The sequence below is a fragment of the Xenopus laevis genome, chromosome 2L (genome assembly GCF_017654675.1).
Source record: "Xenopus laevis strain J_2021 chromosome 2L, Xenopus_laevis_v10.1, whole genome shotgun sequence".
NCBI lineage: Eukaryota > Metazoa > Chordata > Amphibia > Anura > Pipidae > Xenopus > Xenopus laevis.
In genome coordinates this window covers 155,210,877-155,234,155 of record NC_054373.1, presented here as the reverse complement: position 1 = coordinate 155,234,155, position 23,279 = coordinate 155,210,877, and the positions used below count along the sequence as shown (strand labels likewise).

At 41.9% G+C, this 23,279-nt stretch overlaps 1 protein-coding gene across 4 annotated transcripts; it reads right to left on the bottom strand.

Moving 5' to 3' along the window:
* Positions 1–810: 810 nt before the first annotated feature.
* aaas.L (aladin WD repeat nucleoporin L homeolog) lies at positions 811–22,435 on the bottom strand. 4 transcript variants are annotated; one of them, NM_001093604.1, is given in 17 exon segments: positions 811–2,546; positions 4,710–4,794; positions 6,016–6,097; positions 6,482–6,549; positions 6,722–6,815; positions 7,926–8,016; positions 8,157–8,217; positions 8,402–8,526; positions 10,419–10,539; positions 11,550–11,693; positions 11,826–11,924; positions 12,558–12,616; positions 12,723–12,814; positions 18,895–18,950; positions 19,036–19,163; positions 20,576–20,699; positions 22,282–22,362. In NM_001093604.1, coding segments are annotated over 16 exon segments (1,572 nt in total). In that variant the 5' UTR covers position 20,699; positions 22,282–22,362; the 3' UTR covers positions 811–2,402.
* Positions 22,436–23,279: the final 844 nt, after the last annotated feature.

The following is a 23,279-nucleotide window of genomic DNA, read 5'->3' as shown; positions in this document are numbered from 1 at the left end:
GACAAAGGGATAGAAGGATGATTTTTCTGGATGAAAGAATGAAATGATGGGTGACACTGCTCTTAGAAGTGCCTTTTTCCTGTGGAAGACCAGAACTATGGGGGCACAAGAAAGGACTCCCAAACAGGGGTACCACCTAACTTAGTATCAAGGATCAGATTAAGTAAAGCAAATCCAGCAGCACTCCGAAATGTGAATCTATTTATTCATGCCATTAGCAGAGCGACGTTTCGGGCTATTCCAGCCCTTTATCAAGCCCTTGATAAAGGGCTTGAATAGCCCGAAACTTCGCTCTGCTAATGGCATGAATAAATAATTGATTCACATATCGGAGTGCTGCTGGATTTATTGCTTTACTGTGGATATATTCCTTGGCAGAGAAGAACACAGCTGTGCACCCAACGCTTCAAAAGGCAATTCAGTGTAAGTGTGGCACCTTTACTGATTTGACTGTAAGGATCAGATTAAGGTTCCATCTTAGAATCAGAGAGCAGGATGTCATCCTTGGTTTGAATGAAAACACTGAGTGCCAATAAGCAATTGCAAGAGAAAGTACTGAAACCTACATCTTAAGAGAAATGTGTTTACAGCCTAACTTGAGTCCTCTTTGGGACTTGGGAATGTCAAGTAGATTAAAAGAGAATTGGTTTCCATGCACAGTTTTAAAGTAAAATAAAACATGGGGATATTCTGGGATTCTGCTCAATAAAATCTACTCTGATGTGAAGTTCTGATTACTCTATCTAGCAACGCATCTGTCCCAAGTATCCAGACTCCATGACTGCTGTAAAAAAGTAAGAATGTTAACAGTTTTCTGAAATTCTATGAATATTTTATTCAAGTGATTATTAAAAAGGCCACACTTGGAGAATGGTAGCAAACAAGGGTACCCTTTACACAACTGGGTTTGGACAGCATTGAGGGTTTGATCATTATATTTGAGGATCTGTCATGACTTGCAGCACAACTTTAGTGAACTCATATCATTTCCAATATGAAATTGTAATCACCATGGTGTGCCTGAAAAATTGTCAATCACTTACCTTTGGCCAATGTGTTTTATCAGATAAGAGGAGGGTCACATCAGGGTCAGAGGTAGTAAGCTATTTAGCAGCACCATCTTGTTTTCTGTAGAAATGGGTTGTACACTTGCAGTAGAGCAAACGTTCAGCTTTTACCTTCTAACTTCTGATTTAACTCTACTGTACATGCACACAGCCCAGAGCACACCCAGGGTCAGGAGAAAAGATGGTGTTGCTCACTAGTTCACCTCCAGGAGACTGAACCTGCTAAGTGATTATAATCAAACTGAGCACTTAAAGGGATCCTGTCATTGGAAAACATGTTTTTTTTTTCAAAACTATCAGTTAATAGTGCTGCTCCAGCAGAATTCTGCACTGAAATCCATTTCTCAAAAGAGCAAACAGATTTTTTTATATTCAATTTTGAAATCTGACATGGGGCTAGACATTTTGTCAATTTCCCAGCTGCCCCTGGTCATGTGACGTGTGCCTGCACTTTAGTAGAGAAATGCTTTCTGGCAGGCTGCTGTTTTTCCTTCTCAATGTAACTCAATGTGTCTCAGTGGGACATGGGTTTTTACTATTGAGTGTTGTTCTTAGATCTACCAGGCAGCTGTTATCTTGTGTTAGGGAGCTGCTATCTGGTTACCTTCCCATTGTATCACTCCAACTTGCACTACAGCAGTAAAGATTGATTGAAGTTTATCAGAGCACAAGTCACATGACTTGGGGCAGCTGGGAAATATTACAATATGTCTAGTCCCATGTCAGATTTCAAAATTGAATATAACAAAATCTGTTTGCTCTTTTGAGAAATGGATTTCAGTGCAGAATTCTGCTGGAGCAGCACTATTAACTGATTCATTTTGAAAAAAATTTTTTCCCCATGACAGTATCCCTTTAACTCTTTCCTTTTATTTTACTGAAAGGATTTTTTTTTTCTATCTCCCCAGCTATACAGATAGCCACAGACAATACACATATACAGGATTAAGTGCCTCCTACTGGAAGAGACCTCACTTATGTCCCCCGTAGGATGTCAGGGGATTGGCAAATACATAATGTTAGTTAGCACTCAGTGCTTAGCAGGGATACATTAGTTGGTCTTGGTTTTGTCATTACAGGAATAGTGCTGCAAAAGCCCCTTGGTTTTCCATTCTGCAATTCTTGCTGTCAGGGTTATTCTAGGGCAGGCAACAGCCCATTAACTACATTGGAAAGTAAAAGGCAAGTATTTCCTCTGATATTCCATACATAAAAATCATCAATAAAGACCTATGAAAGTATCCTATACTGGGTAGTGTTAAAAGTTCTTGTTTCACATGAGTATATCCTCCTGCAGGACAACACTAATTCCCAGGCTCATGGCTGGTTATACGTTCACCTCTCTGTGAATAGTGTTCTTGGGTTGGCAGTGCTGATAGTGTTGCCTGGCACCACAGCGATGCTTTCTGGACTGAAACGAGGGCACTGTGCATTCACAAAGTAGAAAGGGAAATGATTGACACGACCAGAACTCCACAGCTAAGAAAGAAAGGAAGATAATGAAGAAAGTTAAAATGTATTAAAAGTTTTTTTTCCCAATTTATTGGGCCATACCACACCAACCCTCTACCTGTCCAGCAGCACAGTCAGCTACAACAGAAGTTATGCAGACACCTGCCTGCCCAACATCTCATTTCCAAAATGAAGTTGGCCCTCTGTTAGCTTCTAAAAACAGTCTTTATCCTTTTTGCACTTTTGGGAAGATGTTGGTGGTATTTGCTTCCATTTACATTAAATAGATTGTGCTCTGTAGTTGGGGGGATCAGAACTGGCTCACACTCAGCATTGAATCTATAGAATTTGCTATCATATGTGATTTGTAGCATATTAATAAGGTTGTTGCTTCCATTTTTCTCTCCATATATTAGATAGGTTTGGGCCTTGGAAGGGTTTTTTGTCCTCTGGGTGGAAATCGATTGAATACGGTGTAACTATTATGGTAGCAGCTTTAGTTGAATTAATATAAATTTTTATGTAACATTATATAATTTATAATCTGGAGTGGAGGATAGATAACAAGTGTTTCAAATTGAAAGCTTAATACTCATGTGTTTACTGCACTACCAATAAATGGGAACATACATGGGACTATTCATAAGGGTTAATGAGTTTTAATGGACGGGGTTTGTGCTTTTTAAAGGAGAAGTCAACCTGTGGGGGAAAAAAACCCTACCCCACCCCAGGAAGCCCTCCCTCCTCCCCACAGGCTAAATACCTCCCCAGGGAAATGCCCCATACTCCATACTTACCCCTCGTCGCAGATTCTTCCAGCAAAGTTCCATGCATTCATCTTCCGGCTCCTCTGTAAGCTGACTGGTAGATCGTCAATTTCTGTGTAATTCCGCGCATGCGCAGTTGTCGCAAACCGGCAAACTGCTACCGATTTCTCATTCAGCTTACGGAGGAGCCGGAAGATGGATGCGTGGAACTTCGCTGGAAGAATCTGCGCCGAGGGGTAAGTATGGAGTATGGGGCATTCCCCCCAGGGGGGAGGGAGGGCTACCTGGGGTGGAGGGTAGGGGTTTTTTCCCCCACAGGTTGATTTCTCCTTTAAGGAAGGTGAAGGTAGGCTGCCGACAGTTTCTGAGGAAGTGGCGGGGAGCCACGAAACGCGTAAAGCGGGCAAGCCTATGTTATGACCGAGGCATGCCGACGCGATTTTTAACAATTGCTCAATAAACTTCATTTTGTAATCTATGAATTCCCTGCTGCTCCATTTCTGGCAGAACAGATGACACTCAGCATTCCAATTCATCCCACAGGTTTTAAGCGATGGGCTTTTGCACAATAGTTCTTCCCTCCCCCAATCTCTGCAAACCAACCCTATATGAATATTACTTTGTGCAGAAATTAGTTTTAGTAAGGAAAGGATCTATCTAGCGGTATATAGAGTAGATTGAATAAACAAGGGATCTGACTTGGGTCAGTATGTTCAAAGTTAATAAAAGAAGAAAAGGTAACCCTTTAACAATCAGAACATATTCGCTATTGACTGGAGATTTTAAACCATGGCTTCTATACGCAAAACTGGATGTATAACCCCACACACAAATGAAAGGATATTATTATATTTAGTGTCAATAGGATACCTCTTAAGTAATGCTTAAATTCAAGTCAATTAATGATATAAATGCTAGTGCAATAAAGTTCATTGATTTCCTCTCTTAACACTTAGTGGCTTAGTGCAAAGTTCAATGTTAAAGTGACTGGTGCTTGGTTATTAATTATTTATAACAGCTTTTCTTTCATTAAATAATTCATTGATTCCCACTATTATATCCGTATCCAAATTGATAAATTATAAAGTGAATAAGTGCTTGAGTTAAAAATCCCAATTCATCCAGAAAAATTCATCAATTCATTTATTAACTTTGTACAGATATTATCCTGCTGAAACATTAAAGAGCCTCTCACATTAACTGTTGCCACAAAGTAGGAAGCGCAGAATTGTTGAGAATGTCCCTGTATGATATAGTTATCCCCGGTATCAGCAATAATGGGCATGGCTTAAACCACCAATTCCAATAAATTAGGAGGAGTGTCCGCATACTTTTAGTCATATAGTGTATTTGTAAAGTCTTAGCAGACCTGTTTATACGTTAGCGTCCCATGTCACCCTTCATACTTGTCTTATCACCTCACCTGAGACAGGAGGGCACCTTTATTAAAACCCGGATGAAACTGAAACAGTTGTGGGGTCTCTCCTTTTCTTCCATGGATGAAGCCACTGTGAACAGAAAGGATTGTTTCGCATGAGTATCAAAGGAAAAAAAATGAAATTGACCCTTTGCCTTTATCTGCCCATTGAAGAAATAATGTACTTTATGAAAAATATCTCCTGTGCATAAGGTACATTATTGCTCGCCTAATCTTCTTTAGATGCCATGTAAGACATTAAAGTGATACTGACTGGCCACTCCATAAAAACTTTGTACTTGCCCTTAAATTCTACTGAATTCTTCCTGTGATAGTTATATAGTAACTCATTAAAGTGGTGGTTCACCTTTAAGTTAACTTTCAGTATGTTATAGAATGACTAGAATTCTAGACAATGTTAGAAATTGGTCTTCATTTTTTCTTTTTTTTTTATAGTTTTTGCATTATTTGCCTTCTTCTGGCTCTTTCCAGCTTTCAAATGAGGGTCACTGACTTCAATCTAGAAAAAAAATGCTTTCTAAGGCTACAAACGTCGTTATTGGTACTTATTACTCTTTCTATTCAGCCCTCTCCTATTCACATTCCAGTCTCTTTTCATATCAATACATGGTTGCTAAGGTAATTTGGACCCTTGAAACCAGATTGCTGAAATTACAAACTGGAGAGCTGCTGAATAAAAAGCTAAATAACTCAAAAACCACAAAAAAAAAATCAACTGCAAATTGTCTCAGCATATCACTCGCTACATCATACTAAAAGTTAATTTAAAGGTGAACACCCCATTTAAACTGAATGGACAAGGGTTATACAGCACCTTAAGCATCATGGTACATGGGAGTTTTAGCTGATGAAGAAGCGCCCATCTCCTGGTGAAGAACATGTAAAACTAATTACAAGCTCATCCACCACATTTGGGTGCTTCTCCACTGGGTGAAATAATAGGCAGAAGATACGACACATACTGTACTATGAATCTGTAAGGGCAAAGGTGAGAAATATTTTATTGCACTGAATAAAACAAGGGTTTATAGTGCTGTAGTGACAAGTTCAAAGCATTTCTTGCAGGCAAGTCAGAAACAGATATTGTATAATTACAAGTAGCCTTTTTTTTACTGTTACCTACTCATAATATTGATCCATACAATTTCTAATGGAAACTATTAAGCTACACAATAGCTTTAACAATAGCTCCATCTTTGCCATCTGAATTATGTTGTGACCTTTTCAGCACTCTATTGGTATACACTTCAATGGATATAAAATCGGCCTTGCATATTTATTTCATATTTACCAAGGAAGAAGCTCAAAAATTGGACTGTTGCGTGTCCTAAAAACAGCAATCACTGGCTGGCTTTCTTCAAACTCAGGATTCCCTGGATATTTGAGAAAGAGAATCTTAGCACTCAAGACAGAAATATAGCTATACATACTAGGGATGCACCGAATCCACTATTTTGGATTCGGGTGAACCCCTGAATCCTTCCCGAAGAATTGGGCCGAATACGGAACCGAATCCTAATTTGCATATGCAAATTAGAGGCGGGAAGGGGAAAACTTTTTACTTCCTTGCTTTGTGACCAAAAGTCACCCAATTTCCCTCTCCGTCCCTAATTTGCATATGCAAATTAGGATTTGGTTCGGCCAGACAGAAGGATTCGGCCGATCCTGCTGAAAAAGGCCGAATCCCGTACTGAATCCTGTATTCGGTGCATCCCCAATACATACTGAAAACAAAACAAAAGATCTTTGATCAGTACCTTTCAGTAGAACTGCCAGCCTCTCTCCACTGGGGTCCCAGCACATTGACTGTATTTCCCCTCCAACCCTGAAACAGAAACAAAGTGGAAGCTTAGACTTGTTAATATTTCAATCTCTATTCACTGGTCCCAGTAGTTGCAGGAAAGTGCAATCATATTCTGTCTAAATCATTTTCCACACGCAATGAAGGCATTTTTTTTTTTTTTTTTTGCAGGTTTCTGTCACGTTTGATTACAGACCTGATTTCTCCAGTGTGAGTTGTGAATACGACTTCTGATACATCAGCAACAACTGTGGCACTCTGACTGCCTCCGACTCCAGCTTGAGCTTCACCTGTTGCAATGTGAACAAAAAAATGTCTGCACTCAATGTAAAATAGTGCTAAAGTTCCCTGTCAGGTATCACCAAACAGTGTAGCACAAAACACAGGAACAGCACATTCCAGAATCAGGCACCTCATTTATTGCATTGTTACTCATGTAAAAACCTCATTTGTTTTTAGCTTTACATGGCATTAGGGGGAAGGAAAGAATGCCCTTAAAACATGTTTTAATATGTGTTGGAAATCCTAACAAGGAGAGGGGCTGTCTTCCCAAGATGCCGATTGTTTTGAGGGTTGGACCTGTTGTAGTAAACAAAACACATAATGAGTGTGTCTCGCAAAATGTATTTAAGATAAATTATCCTTGCGTTACAGATGTACTTTTGTGCTTAAAGGAGAACTAAAGAAAAAGGCTAAAAATGCTGTACATTATGTTTTGGGCTTCTGTACTAGCCTAAAGCAACCACAGCCCTTTAGCAGTAAAGATCTGTGTCTCCAAAGATGCCCCAGTAGCTCCCCATCTTCTTTTCTGCTGATTCACTGCACATGCTGCTGTTACTGAGCTTAGGTATCAACACACAATATACTGAATACATATAGAATATAAATCTAACAATATAAGGCTGATTAGTAATTAACACAGATAATTACTACATGACAGCACAGAAACCAGTGGAATTAGCATCAGAATTTAATAATCAGCCCTGTAGCATCAGCTTATATTACAGACAAACCTCATTTTCTGCTTGATAATTTGTGACAACCCCTAAGCTTAGCTTCTCAACAGCTGCTCAGAGCCCACTGAGCATGTGAGTGTCACAGACACTTTCCAAGATGGTGACCCCCTGTGACAAGTTTGAAGTCCTGGATCATTGCTGCTATTGAGGAGATGAAACTATAGGCTGGTGCAAGAAGTTCAGTTTATAAAGAATTGTATTTTCAGACATTCATTTTTTGAGTTTAGTTTAAATGACTTGTAATGTGCATTTTTGATACACAGCATAGTAAAAATGTGATCTTCCTCTAAATTACCCTCTGCAGTGCATTCGTTTATGATACAATAAGATGACATCCTGTAAATCCAATAACCTGGGCCTTGCCGTAATGTGACCATTACTTACCCTCAGAGACAGAAAAGCATAGACTATATATTACAGACTCTCCCTTCACAGCAAAAAGCAGACGACTTCCATCAGGGCTCCAGCAACCAGTCTGAATCAATAAAAATCAATTAAAAAAACAAAAAGGAAACTCAGTAAAAATTAAACAGACAAGGCAGTTTACACAAAGTTCAAATTAAATCATCCTACTGAGAAATATCTACACGTATAGTTTTTTTTTTTTTTTTTTACCTGGCAACGACCTTGCAAAGTAGGCCAACGCTCACATGTCCACTTTTGCGTCTCCCACACCCTGCAAAGAGCAAACAAGAAAGTAAAATATGGACAGAGAACTGAAGTTTTGTACCAATGTTTTAACCAGTACAATCACTGAACAGTTACATGATGTCTGTGGGAAAATATCAGGCTGACAGCAAGGTACCAAGTGCCAGGTAATAATTGCATTGTACACTGAAGGAGAGCAATGGAGTCCTCACCTGAAAACAGAAGAGGGAGTGGCTGCCAGCACTTTGCTTCCATCTGGAGACCAAGACAGGAAGGTAACTCCGCCTCCCCCGACTCGCTGCAGTGGTATACAACTTTCTGTGGGGACATCCCAGACCTGCAGGTTGACAGGATTAAACCAGGCTGAAGTTTATTATAATATAATATCACTTTATGCACAATCTTAAATGCTGCACTTATTTGTGTGTGTATATCCATTTGTCAGCTGCAGATATTTTTATAAGCTTTCCATCTGCTTGATAACTTGACATCCTCTATCCAAGAGAAAATGTAAGTTTCCCCTTATACTTTGTTTAGGCAGGTGGCAACTCTGAGGCCATGAACATTTATTAACCTGCAACTGCCACATCCAGGTACCCAGGTACATGCACATTGAACCAACTAAATTTACTAGGATGGCAATAGAGACTGATACATGTATACAGATCAGATTGCATGCATCCAGTTGCAAAAAGCCTGTCAGGATGAGAGGCCATGACTAGGGGACCTACCTTATGCCTAGGGGACCTACCTTATGCCAGCCTCCAGACCTGTTCCCACAGAAGCACTGAGTATGTCAATTTATTAAAGAAGAAGGAAGATTAAATCACTGGTGGTTGCTAAATGTTAGGCACCACCCATGATTATCATGATCATTCACCTGGGCCAGTACTACCGTTTGCAAAAAAATTGCACCATAGAGCGATCTTCTTGCCAGGTGCACATGAACAGTAAAGTGAAAAAGTCAAATTTAATAATTAATAATAATTAATTTTTCGCACAGAATTTCGCACGGACTCGGTTAACTGTTCTAAAATGATACATTAGTTGATACATTTCTTATCTTTGTCCCTGCTGAGCAGAATCCCCGAGTTCCGTTAAAGGCAGCCGTTAGAATTGATACAATAGTTGCTAATGTTCCCCATACGCTGCTGAAAAATGTATCAATTAATGTAGCAAATTGTAACAGTTCAGAATCTGCATCACAAAGTTGCCAGACAAAAAGCAGAGACAGTAAATTTTAAACTTCAATTTTAGAAAAATGGTCAAAAATAAAAACTGGAAAGTAACTAAAAACAAGTTTATTTTTGGTGAACAATCTGAAAACAACTGAAACGAAGAAAAAAGTGTTTGGAAGGTGCAAAAATTTTTAATACACAATGAAAGGCTTTGGTTTACGGTGCATTTTACAAATATCCCAGAAATTGCTAGCTAATGCTGCCTACCAGCAACCAATAAACTATTGGGATAATGGAACATCACACTGTTTTGGGCACTTTAATGCCATGAATTTGGGTTACGTAAAACACACTAAAGTTTCCAAAACAGACCCCCCTCCACAGACTGACATTTCAATTACCCGAGTACAAATACTTTGATCTAGTGTCTCTGAAAAATGTAGCTTTATAACTGTGTTGCTAAAGTGAGCCCTCTTTTCTTAGGCCCATGTTTGCCTTCATACCAGCCATCTAGAAACAAAAACCTGACAACATATACACCTTGGGGCTTGTATGTATGTTTATTTGCATGTATATAGTGCTAATTATGTTTGCAGCACTTTACAGTAGAAGAATACATTAATAGAACAAACAGGGTGTCAGGACAATAATAGATGCAAATAATTACAAAATACATTAAATGTATTACATGAATTAAAGATTCCCCAGAGAGCCAAGTGTCAAAGAAACATGAGGATGGTGGTAGCTGCTCATATTTTCCTTTCATCTAAAACTATTTTTTTGGCATTTTCCACACAAACTGGCAATACTTTCCACTAGTGATGGTGGCGGGCGGGGAGAGCAGAAGAGCTCAACACACACCAGCAAAGAAGCGTGCGAGGCCGGCCCGAACCCGCCCGACTCGCGTGTGTCCTGCGGGTATTGGGCCAGCCCACACATCACTACTTTCCACTGTGACAAATATCAGGAAATAATAATTAAGGGGAAGGGAGTGATTTCTTTATACGCTTGCCACATGACACATCTTACTGTTGAAATCCAAATTACTTACCAACATAGCAGTGTCTACAGGTGAGGCAGAGAGCAACACTCCACCTTTGGGGGACCAGCACACACTGGTGACTGGACTATGGCCTGGGTGTGATAGAACCTGAGCACAGCCAGAGGATGGTCTGTCAATAAAGAAACACAATGGAGATCACGGGAAATCATCATCATCATCATTTATTTATATAGCGCTGTGCTTTACTGCAGTTATAGCAAACAGCGAATAAATGGTGGAAATGTTTATTGATACAGTCCCTAGAATATACTGCAAACACTACATGGAGAGGCTCAGTAGCAGCAAACTGCATGCATATTGGGGAATATAGATACAAAGCTGAAACGTAATTCCCTAATAATAGAAAACACAATTATAAGCAACTTTTCAATATGAATCTATTACAAATTGTCATTGCTTTAACAGTTGTTCATAAATGTAATTGCTATTGAAATCAGTATTTGCTTATCCCCTTGTTGTTACTTTTAAAACATTGTTGCAAAAGCCATTCTCCTCCAGCAAGACGGGTCTGTCAATCTCTGCCTTGTGTTATATTGTTTCAAAAGCCAAAGCCACCAGGGCAGAGAATAGAAAGGGACAAATACAAACAAATTAAAAACCATAGACAATTTGTAATTCATTTATATTGCAGAATTGCTTAGAATTATATTTTCTTTTATTAGGGTTGACATGCCCTTTAAGGAAGGAGGATGTGCTGATGGTTGTGAGGTTGCAACAGAATCCCAAATGTAATAGCGCTTCTCTGCTGCAGTCTATAAGGACTGCCTAAAGGGCCATGGTTGCTGGGATATAGCCCCCAGTTCACATTTATCAGACACAAAAATATATCCCAAAAACTCTTTATTTAACATAGAATTAAAAGAATAGGCATACAGACCAATTGGTGTTCCACCTTACGTGTTTCATACCCACTGGTGCTTATTCATAGGCCTATGAATAAGTACCAGAGGGTATGAAACGCCTAAGGTCTGTATGCCTATTCTTTTAATTCTATGTTAAATAAAGAGTTTTTGGGATATATTTTTGTGTCTGATGCAGCAGAATCCCCACAGGAAAAACTTTAACAGTCCATAATGCTTTCAACAATACTCACTAAGAAATCAAATTCACTCAAGTTACCTTGTTGATAGGGAAGTGGGGTCCACGTGCCACACAAGAACACAGCTTTGACAGGCCACAGCTAGGACAGATGCACACATGGGCTTCCAAGCCAGACTCGCCACATCTTTCTGCAGGCGATGCTTCAGTGTGGGGATTGTTGGGCTGCAGATTGAACAGAGAAAACACAATGAATTCCCTCTAACCCATACCAAACTAGACTAACTGCATTTGATACCAACACAAAAATATCTCCTTACACCAAATAAAGTATATAACCATAGAGCCACTTCTTACCTGCCCGCTGTGTATATTCGGATGGAGTCGTCTAACAGAGCCAGGGCAAACTTGTAAGTGTGGGGATGCCATGCAAATGCACGCAATGGACAGTCAGCCCTAAAACATCAGACAGGATACAATAACATCTGGTAAAGGCTGAGTGTGTGTGGTTGGACATAAGAACAAAATACTAATTTGCTTAAAGGGATACTGTTGTGGGGGGGAAAAAATTCAAAACAGATCACTTAATAGAGCTGCTACAGCAGAATTCTGCACTGAAATCCGATTCTCAAAAGAGCAAACAGATTTTTTTATATTTAATTTTGAAATCTGACATGGGGCTAGATATATTGTCAGTTTCCTAGCTGCCCCCAGTCATGTGACTTGTGCCTGCACTTTAGGATGGAACTACTTTCTGGCAGGCTGTTATTTCTCCTACTTAATGTAACTGAATCAGTCTCAGTAGGACTTGGCTTTTACTAATAAGTGCTGTTCTTAGATCTTCCAGGCAGCTGGGAAATTGACAATATGCCGAGCCCCATGTCAGATTTCAAAATTGAATATAACAAAATCTGTTTGCTCTTTTGAAAAATGGATTTCAGTGCAGAATTCTGCTGGAGCAGCACTAATAACTGAATCATTTTGAAAAAAAAAACTTTTCCCATGACAGTATCCCTTTAAAGGTTAAAGCAAGTAGAACTTTACAGACAGGAGAATATAGATGTGCCAAGTAGTGGTAATGAAACTTACCAGCCAAGAGCTTGAGAAAACTCAGCAGTGAGGTCTTCACTCTTCATCTGTGGAGATATATGAAACGAAAGAAGAAGAAATGATAAAGTATGTGTAATACTGCAGAGATATGAAATGGGTGTTTGACAAGAGCACAAAACATGAGTCATGTGGTGAATGGCTTACTGTAAGGTGTGGAAATAACGACCCATGCAAGGAGGAGACCGAGCGACACACAGCCAGGGAACAGCGGGTTACATGGCACAACCAGGGGGGAACTGTCAGACAAGAAAAGGGTCTTGAGTGCTGGATTATGATCAAAACCATCATTAACGTGAATAATTGCCAGACATTTCTGTGCAAGTGATGTATGTTGCAAAAATATATATATTTTTTTGGCTAAAATAGCCACACAACATCCTACCCACTGGTAATTTCAGAAGTATGCCTCCATGATGTGGGCAGTTAACCAACGAAACTCCGATAAGCACAGTATAATCAGTGCTGCATTAAAGTCATTGACATTTTGGGAAGGATTTTTCGAGCAAATAAATAGATTTTTGTACTTACCGTTAAATCCTTTTCTCTTGTCCTACATTGGGGGACACAGGCACCATGGGGATGAAGATCCTGTTGCTTGGAGAAAGGACACTAAAAGGTTAAAGTGGCTCCTCCTCCTCCTGCTCTGGGCTTCATCCCCGCCTACCTCCTCAATCCTCAGTTTTCTGACCGAAGAAGAGATGACGAGCCCTACCAATTGCCCATGTGAAGAGAAGGAGCACCTCCCCAATGCAAGCTAAGCACGGTATGAACCACCTGCTGTGTGAACTTGTTGGTATTTGAACAATAAAAATTATATAAGATATTAACTGATTAACGTTAACTTGAACTAAAGCAGGGAGGGAAGGCCTGTGTCCCCCAATGTAGGACAAGAGAAAAGGATTTAACGGTAAGTACAAAAATCTATTTTTCTCTTGCCTAGATTGGGGGACACAGGCACCATGGGGACGTCCTAAAGCTACCCATGAGGGCGGGACTTTTTACCCCTAGTGTTCAGGGAATAACCACCTGCGAAACTTTCCTGCCGAAGCTCGCTTCGGCTGAGGCGAATGTATGCACCTTGTAGAATTTGGAAAAGGTGTGTGTGGATGACCACACTGCAGCCCTACAGACCTGTTCTGCTAAAGCCTGGTGGTGAACCTCCCAAGAAGTGCTGAGTGAAGAAGTAGAATGAGCTGAACTCGGCAGGGTGTGGCCTTACCTCGTACCTCATAGGCCTTCAAGATTGTTGACCTAATCCATCTTGCATTGGTGGCCTTAGATGCCTGAAGGCTTTTCCGTGGTCCTTCTGGTAAGACAAAGAGGTTGTCTAGCTTCCTTCTACTCTTGGTAGCCCTGGTGTATGAGAGAACGAACCACATCTACGTATGTAACAGTTACAAATTTGTCTTTTGTTCAGGACAAAATTAAGGAACCACCAGGTCCTGGTTAAGATGGAACTCAGACACCACCTTAGGAAGAAAATCAAGGGTAGGTCTCAACACCGCCTTGACCTTGTAAAAAATCAAAAATGGTGGACGACAGGATAGAGCTGCTAGTTCTGAAACTCGTCTAGCCGAAGTGACGGCTAATAGAAAACTACCGTAAGAGTTAGCAGAGGTAATGGAATTGAATCCATTGGCTCGAACGGTTGCTCATGCTATACATAAAGTACCAAATTGAGATCCCAGGGAGGGATTGTATGACGGTATGGAGGTATCATCCTCAATGCTCCCTGAAGGAAGGTCTTGATGTTGGGCAGCATTGCAAGCTGCTGCTGAAAAAGGAGAGATAAGGCGGATACCTGAACATTCAGTGAGCTGAGCGCCAGCCCTTTTTTCTAAACCCTCCAGAAGGAATAACAATAGGTTACTTTTGTCCCAAGACTGTGGGTCTTTGGCTTTAGAATTACACCAGGATATGAATATCCTTAGTAAGGTCGGTATGGCCTTTTTTGGAACTCCTGATCTGGCTAGGATTATGGCTTCAAATGTCATGCCGTTAAAGCCAGCCATGGTGAACTTGGGTGGAGGATCAGTCCCTGAGATAACAGATCCATTCTGTCTGGAAGGTGGAATGGTGCGTCCACTGATGAACTTATGAGCTCTTCGAACCAAGTGTGGTGTGGCCAGTAGGGTGCCACTAGAACTGTTTCTACCCTTCTTGATTACCCTTGGCAGAAGTGCCAGTGGTGGGAAGACATATGCTAGGTGAAACTGCCACGGAAACACCAGTGTGTCCACTGCTAGGGCCAGAGGGTCATTGCTTCTTGTGAAGAACCTCGGAAGCTTGTTGTCGTACCTGGATGCCATTAATTCCGGAGTGCCGCACCTTGCCAGAATCAGTTGAAAAAACCTCTGGGTGTAGGCTCCACTCGCCCTGATCTAAGGTCTCTCGGCTGGATATGAACGGCGGAGATAGCTGGTACTGTGTTTTACACCCACAGAAGAATTTGCTGTGCCTCTGCGAGGGCAGCTTGACTCCTTGTGCCTCCTTGGTGGTTGATGTAAGCCAACGCTGTCACATTGTCTGACTGTATTCTTACAGGTAGATCTTGAAGTCTACCTGACCATTGGAGCAATGACAGGTAGATTGCTCTTAATTCCAGGATGTTGATGGGGAGTAATTCTTTCTCTGACCAACGTCCCTGTACGGTCAGGTCTCCCAATACTTCTCCCCAACTTTGTAGACTGGCATCTGTTGTGATGACTGTCCACTGGTGATTGGGGAAGGGTTTTCCTGACTGAAGTGTTGTTGGTCAAGGCCACCATTGATAAGAGGTTCAAACTAGTTCTGATAGGGGAATCATCATCATTTATTTATATGTGAATCCTGCAGTTTAGGTTCGCTCAGTTCCTTCTTTGGTGTTGGAGTAAGGCTCTGGTGTGGAGCTGCGCATATGGAATCACAGGATGACACGATAGTCCCCAGCACTCTCATGGCAATCGTAAAGGCACCTGATCCGCTTTCTGCAGAGCTGACAGGAGCCCCTGCATTGAGGTGATCTTGGATTGGGGAAGGAAGGCTCTTCCCAATGAAGGATTTAGATCAAGCCCTAAATATTCTGTACTCTGAGAGAGATTTTTGGCCTGTCAGCCTAACAGCATTAGTGTCTGGAGATGAGTTGTGGCCAGTGCAATGGAACGGGCCTTTACCAGTTGGTCGTCCAGGTATGGTATGACACTCACTCCCTGCAGTCGCAGGTCCTCTAGAGCTGCAGCCATGACCTTTGTGAATACCCTTTGCGCGGAGGATAGTCTGAAGGGGAGTGCCAGGGATTGCCAATGTTCTCCTGCCACTGAAAAGTGAAGGAACCAGTGGTGGTTGGGATGTATGGGGACATACAGGTATGCATCTTTGAGTCGATCACCGCCCTGAAATCCTCTATGTCCAGGGACATTAGGACTGACTGGATGGATTCCATCTTGAAGTGGTGCTTCTTTACATGGTCGTGTAGTGCCTTTAGGTCTAGCACCGGGCGAAAAGATCCATCCTTTTTGGGGACTATAAACAGGTTAAAGTAGAAACCGAAGCCCCTTTCCCTTTGAGGGACCGCCATTACTACCGCGGAGGCAGTCAGGGCGTGTGGAAACCCCTGGCACGCTGAGTGCCTGGGTTCTCCGGTAGGTAGCCTTGAGATGGAAAATCACCTCGGAGGCAGCTTAGCGAATTCTATGAGATAGATATGATCTGTAGGACCCAGGGGTCCAGTACTCTATGCTGTCACACCTCCCGAAAGTGACTTAAGCGTCCGCCAAAGGGTAAGCTTTCAGGGGTGGGCACCTCCTCATGGGGAGGCTGTTTTGTCCTGTGCGGGCTTAGGCGGCGCTGCTCTGCTTCCTGACCAAGAAGTGCTCTGCCTTGACTGGAATCTAGGGCAGGTCGGAGCTTGTTGTTTTTCAAGTTGGGACCTCTGGCTCTGATTTTGGGACGAAAAAATGGTTGCCTTTTGAAGGTAGTCCTCTTGGGTCTGTTTTGCAGAAGTAAAGTGCTCTTGCCTCCTGTAGTTTGAGAATTTACCTTCTCTGTTCAGCACCAAAAAGTTGTTTTCCGAGAATGGGAGACCAAGAAGAGACCACTTCAAGGTAAGATCTGTTGACCAGTTCTTTAGCCAAAGGAAACATCTGGCTGCAATGGATTATGCCGAAGCCCTTGCGACGAGCTTAGCCGTGTCCAGGACTGCTACGCAAATATATATGTTTGTGTCCGCTATCGGAGCTAGAAAGAGGTCTGTGGAGGGGTCTTCTGAGCCATGAGTTGGGCCACCTGTTCCACCCAAACCTCCATTGACCTGGATACCCATGGGGTGGCAATAATAGGTCGGAGAGTTCCGCCTGCTGCTGTATAAATCGACTTGCAAAAAATCCTCAAGACGTTTGTCGATAGGATCGTTAAAGGATAAGTTTGAGTAAAGCGATGGAAAATTGGACTCTATGGTCTGGCGTTTTCCATTGTGCTTTAACAATGTCACCCAGCTGTTCATAGGCTGGAAAGACACAAGAAGACTTCTTTTGCCTCTTGAAAATGTTTTTGGTTGGCTCTGCTAAAGGTAGGGTGTGCCTGAATCAGGCTCTCAACTGCTCATTGTGATCTAGGGGTATCCTGATCCTATTCATCTGCGGATAGGATCTGTCCCTCTTCCCGATGCCTCTTCCTGTTCATCAGGCAAAACAGGTGGGGAAAGGGGAGGTCACTTTGCGGCCGACTGCTGAGTGACCGGTCTGTTAGGCTGTGTAGATAGGTGCTGTAGGACCTTATCTAGAGTCTCTGGAATTCTGGCTAGGTTTTGTAGACCCGCTAGAGATAGAGCGCACACCAATTCAGAAACCAAGCTCGTTTGATTAGCCGTAGCTGTGCAATTGTGCAGTGACTGCTGCAGTCTTACAGGCTTTACATATTGGCTCAGCTGAAACACTAGCAAATTTAGGTCTGCAAGTAGCCCATGCCAAATACTAAATTGCATTGGTGGTACATGCAGTTGCCTGCTTGGGAAGGGACTGGTCATCTGCCCTGCCCGTCATGGCTATACTATGTAGTGCCACCCAGTAAGTAAAGATATTGAGGAATATTAGGAGAGTCCAGAGGAGTGAACCACCTCTCCCTTAGAGTGTGATCTGTGGAGACAGAGGGAAGTAGTGAAAAACCCCACAGTAGGTCCCATAGAGGGAGGGAAGTGTTAATCCCCTAGAGAAAGAGTAAGGGAAGCGTAACTACCTATTCACCAATAGTGCCTTGTTCTTCCCTGTGAGAGACAGTGAGGCTGGAAATGCTCAGTACTGGAGAGAGAGATGCGGATCCAAAATGGCCGCCAGAGGGGTTTCCCGGGCTTTGGTATAGTACCTTAGTAAGATGCGCCCGTGAGGCACGTGTGCAGTGACTCGTGCACAATGATATAGATGCAGCGCCAGATGGTGGCGCGAAAGGTCGCTGGGAATGGCACTGAGTTACCATACGGGGTCTACTTTTAGTGCTGTTGTCCCATTATGATCTAAATCTATAAAAGCATTGTTAGCATTCTGTTCCGTAGAAAATATTACTTAAATATTGATTCATGAGAAAATGTATATTGTTATGTTTAAACATCCTTTTTTTTTTTTTTTTTTTTGTAACCATAACATAAATATCTGAATAAAAAGAATGAAACAGGAGGGTCTTGAGATCTACTGATGACCAGCTAAAGGTCTACTGGTAGATCCTGATCCACCTTTTGGACATCCCTGGCCTAGGGAAATCTTAGTCAGAGAATAGCAGTGAAAGTGAAACTAAATGCCTTTCTGCAGAGCTGACAGGCAGCATGTAATGGGGGGAGGGAGGAGGGAATTAACTTACCTCCTTGTGCCAGCCAGGAATGCTCAATAAAATATATACCCTCCGTTGTGGCTACTGGTGCAGCCTCCGGAGAGCGGGAACCAGTGCCCAGGGTAGTGTGGGGGGAGCTCCCCAGCCTGCAGCCTCCGTAGAGCGGGAAGGCTATAGAGCATCTTCAGATCAGAAGTCCTTGGCTGGAGGGGTTCTGGAAGAGAAACACTGACCCCTAGTAGTGGCATGATACTGAATAAATCTGTACCATTGCTCCCAGCCACAAAGTGTCCATCCTCCTTCTGAGGACACTAAAGAAAACTGAGGATTGAGGAGGTAGGCGGGGATGAAGCCCAGAGCAGGAGGAGGAGGAGCCACTTTAACCTTTTAGTGTCCTTTCTCCAAGCAACAGGATCTTCATCCCCATGGTGCCTGTGTCCCCCAATCTAGGCAAGAGAAAAGAAGGTTTCTACCCAGTATAAGACACTGAAGGACAGGAAAATGCTCATATGTCATATACCTTCCTCCTTGGAGTTAGACATCTCTTCCAGGAAGCCAGCAAGTCCCACATTGTGCCTGAAAGAAAAGGGTGGAGGTCTTTATTGAATACCAGCTGGGAGAACAGTTTATATCAGGGTGGCGTTATATAAAGAGCACCAACCATGCATTCAAACAGCGCTTCCAGATCGACTCCTTTTGATGGATAAAAGCAGTTTTACTTGACAGCTCCATCCGGCCAGGAGCCTTCAATGCATCAACGGGTATAGTAGGCTCTGGGATATTTACCAGCTGCAAAACAAATTACACTTGGTGTAACCGAATATGTTCATGACCACTTTACTTCTGTTCAGGCAATATACAGACATACCAGATTCCATAGACTGAAAGGCAGCCATGATAGTTGTCTCTGACCATTTCCCCCACCCCCTTAGGCTGACAGCATTGCGCAACTCCTCCCTCACTTTGTTCCATGTTGAAATGATGGATTCTGGGGAATTGACGAAATCCCTCCTCCAGCCAAGACTCCTATTCACACAGTTACAGCAGCTGAAGTCTTTCATTGAAAGAGAGCTGAATGCTACACAGACAAGCCTTACGAAGAATAGAATGGCCACACCATTTTGATAACATGTTGTAATTAAAGTACATTGGAAAGTTGTTTTTATCATTGTGCAGAGTTTAATTGTTTCCATTATTTGTGTTTAAGAGATGTCACACCTGAAGTGACTATAGTGTTTTTTTTGTTAAATCCTTAAAAATCATGACTTTTACAGGTAAACTTGTTTTACCGGGTAAGTCTGTCAGAATGTTACAGGGCAAACTTTTTGAAATGAGAAATAAAAGTGTTATCACCTTTATACCACTTTTATTTTTTTATTTCAAAAGGGTTGCGCCATGTCACACAAATAATGAAATTGCAGTCTATTTTTCCATGTGTGGCCCATGCTGTTCTTTTTGACCCTTCCGAGCACTAATGTGTATATGCAAAGATTCACCGGCACACAGGTACTGCTGGCAGGGTGAAAAACCCTTGCTTTAAAGTTTAATGGTGCGACATGCAACGTTTCGGGGACAACCCCTTTATCATCCAAATCTTGCCCCATATGACTAGCAAGCAAGAAACTAGAAGAGTAACTAGGCATTCTGCCCTGAGGTAACTGCGTTGAGCTTCTCTACATAGGCAGACTCACAGTATGGGAACCACTGTGTTAAAGACATATAATATGGCTGTTCATCTGGAAGCCTGTAAAATGGATGTGGCCCTACAAGGGACCTTTATGACCTACCTACAGCCTAAACATGAACTACACAGATTTAAAGGGACAGTCTTTTTCAACATTGGTTTGTGGTAAACATATTTACATATTTTACATATTGTGGTTTGTGGTAAACATATTTTTGCCTATTCTTCTGATTAGTAAATATCTAAAGTTTTTGTTATTTCCTGCTCTAAACAGGGCAAAATGTGAAAATGAAACTAAAGCAACATTCTACTTCCTGGTTCCAAAAAGCAAAGTCAAACAATGCAGGAGTCCACTGAGAAGCCTCTGTATTAATAAACCACTCCTTTCTTTGTGGACTGCTGGTTGTTTGATTTTGTTTTTTGGGATCAGGAATAAAATATAATCAATATAGCATGGTTTGCAAACATATTGCAAATGTAATAATCCGCCTTCTATGTGGGAGAAGTGGGACAATACCTCAGACTGGAACGTGGGTGGAGGATTGTCGAACCCCTTTCCCGCCACTATCTCGTTGTTAAATTCATAAAGTGGCAACTGACTTCCATCAAGGGGAGGAGGGAACAGATCAAGGGAACACATCCTGAGGTTATAAAAAGGCAAGGAATTATATTAGTACAAATAAACAGGATTTACACAGACAGGCGCCAGCGATCTTATATACAAAAAAGCACATTCAATAAATAAACTTTACCACATTAAACAAATTCTGCCAACTGAATAAGGGATGCACCGAATCCACTATTTGGGATTCGGCCGAACCCCCAGAATCCTTCGAAAAAGATTCGGCTGAATGTAGAACTGAATCCAAATCCTAATTTGCATATGCAAATTAGGGGTGGGAAGGGAAAACATTTTTTTACTTCCTTGTTTTGTGACAAAGTCATATGAAAATTAGGATTCGATTCGGCCAAATCCTGCTGAAAAAGGCCGAATCTCGAACCGAATCCTGGTTTCAGGGCATCCCTAAACTGAATTGAAAGAAAAAGTCCCTCGGGCCAGTGTACGTGACTTGAATCACTAGCAACTCAGGAACCGCAATAAATCTAACATTCCTTTTCATTTTAAGGACGATTTCACATTTTATCAATTTTCCCCAAATCTCCCTATTGCCTTATTACTATTTTGGCAATAGGGATTTTATTTAAAAATCAATCGTTTTTATGTTTTGCTGAAAAAAATTTTGCTCACGCAATAAGCTGGGCTTCCGCATCTATTTGGTGAGGGCAAGGCAAAGGGATAGTGAGCTCCCTGCAAGGAAAAATATATGGCAGTGTAAATTTTCCAGCACTTGCCCTATCCCTTCTATGCTCGTTTGCATAGTATCAATCTTATACACTATGTCAATGCATTGGGAAAAGAGAAAACATGCACACTGCCCTCTCTTCTAACCTGCTACAGATTCAGCCGCTGATCAAATACACACTGCATTTACCAAATAATTCTAAGCTTAATTAATTTTAGATAATAGAGTCCTTATTGCTAAAAATAGCCTGGCACAGCTTTTGGCCAACGCACCACATTCCCAGCTCAGCAGGCGAGTAGCAAAGAACCCATATTTCCAGCGTAATACCATAATGGTTTGCTAGGGTTGATGGGAGCTATAAGGGTTTGTAATCAGATGGATACCTGTACTGCCAGTGCTATATAAAAAACTATTGTAACTAAAATGGAAATCAAAGTGAGTTGCCGGCTGTTTGATTTCCAACCTGGCAGGCAGTAAAACTCAGCAAATTGCACTGAATGGTGATTGTGCAAATGCTGCTGTACTAATGGGTCAGGTAATTAGAGTTTATTTCTAAGGACTAATTGCCTACAACTGCACTGGCCCGGTCCAGCCAATCGCCATTCAGGGCAATTTACAGTGTTTTACTGTCAGTACAGCTGGAAATGGAACATTCTGCAAACCTCTCAAACTGCCCCATGTGTCATCTCCCTTTTGGTTCAATACTTTATCTGATTAGCATCTGATTAGCATCTGTCATATCCCCCATCATTCTTAGCAAACCATTATGACATTACACCAAGTTCTATTCCATTAGCTGCCAATGACCCTCGTGTATCATGAAGCTAATGATGTTCTGAGGTGGAATTAGGACTGGCTCATTATCATCTTTATATATAAACTCATACCAGCCAGTCACGGCCGTCTGCGACCCACTTACCTGCTACAGGCCAAACACCTCCGTGACACGGATTCAGAAACCGCGCGTGTCCCGTTTCTACATCATTTCCGGGCTACTTCCTCAAACATCACACCCATCTCGCGGGACAATGCATTATGGTCTTTGTAGTTCTCAATCTATGAACCAATGAAATAACGCGCTGCTCTAACCGCCAGGGGACTGGCAACTTCAGTCAAACTTTGTGCTAATTGGTCAGGAGTAGTGACTAGTTTCTGATGTGGTGGGCGCGCCAGGCACCTCTCAGTTCTATATACACTCATTGATTTCATTCCAAAATACATTGGGGCCCCTCAGAGAACATAGTTTTATTATATACGTGGATTAAATGTCCTTTTTACTAGTTGGTTGGCATCTGTAAGACTTTGCTTGTGAGGGCTCATTTCAGCACTGGAATGGGTTTTAGCTGACTGGGGCATTTCCTATCATGTGTCAGTATAACCTGAGGGGGACTATAAAGTAGTGTCTCTTTATATTGGTCTTACGGCGTATTCCATAGTCCATAGAGTTTGCTGTGGGGTGTAACAGGCTAAATTCACTATTAAAGGGTTGTTCAGCTTTAAATGAACTTTCAGTATGACGTAGAGAGTGATATTCTGAAGACAATTTGCAATTGTGCTTCTTTTTTTGATTTTTTTTGAGTTATTTAGCTTTTTGTTCAGCAGCTCTCCAATTAGCAATTTCAGGGTCCAGTAACGTATCTAAAATCTTCTGGGCCTGGGCGGCAAATGTGCAACCGGGCCCCCCACCATTCCTCTAGACGCACGGTTTACTTACCGCATCGCAATCTCCAACGGGCCCCGAGGGGGGACAGGCCCTGGTGCAAACTGCACTCCCCTGGTAGTTATGCCACTGCTAGGGTCCAAAGTACCCTAGCAACCATGCTCTTGAATAAGAGACTATAATATGAATAGGAGAGGGCCTGAATAAAATGCCTAAACTGGCCATAGACGTGCAGGTTTAACTTCATATCGGAAGAT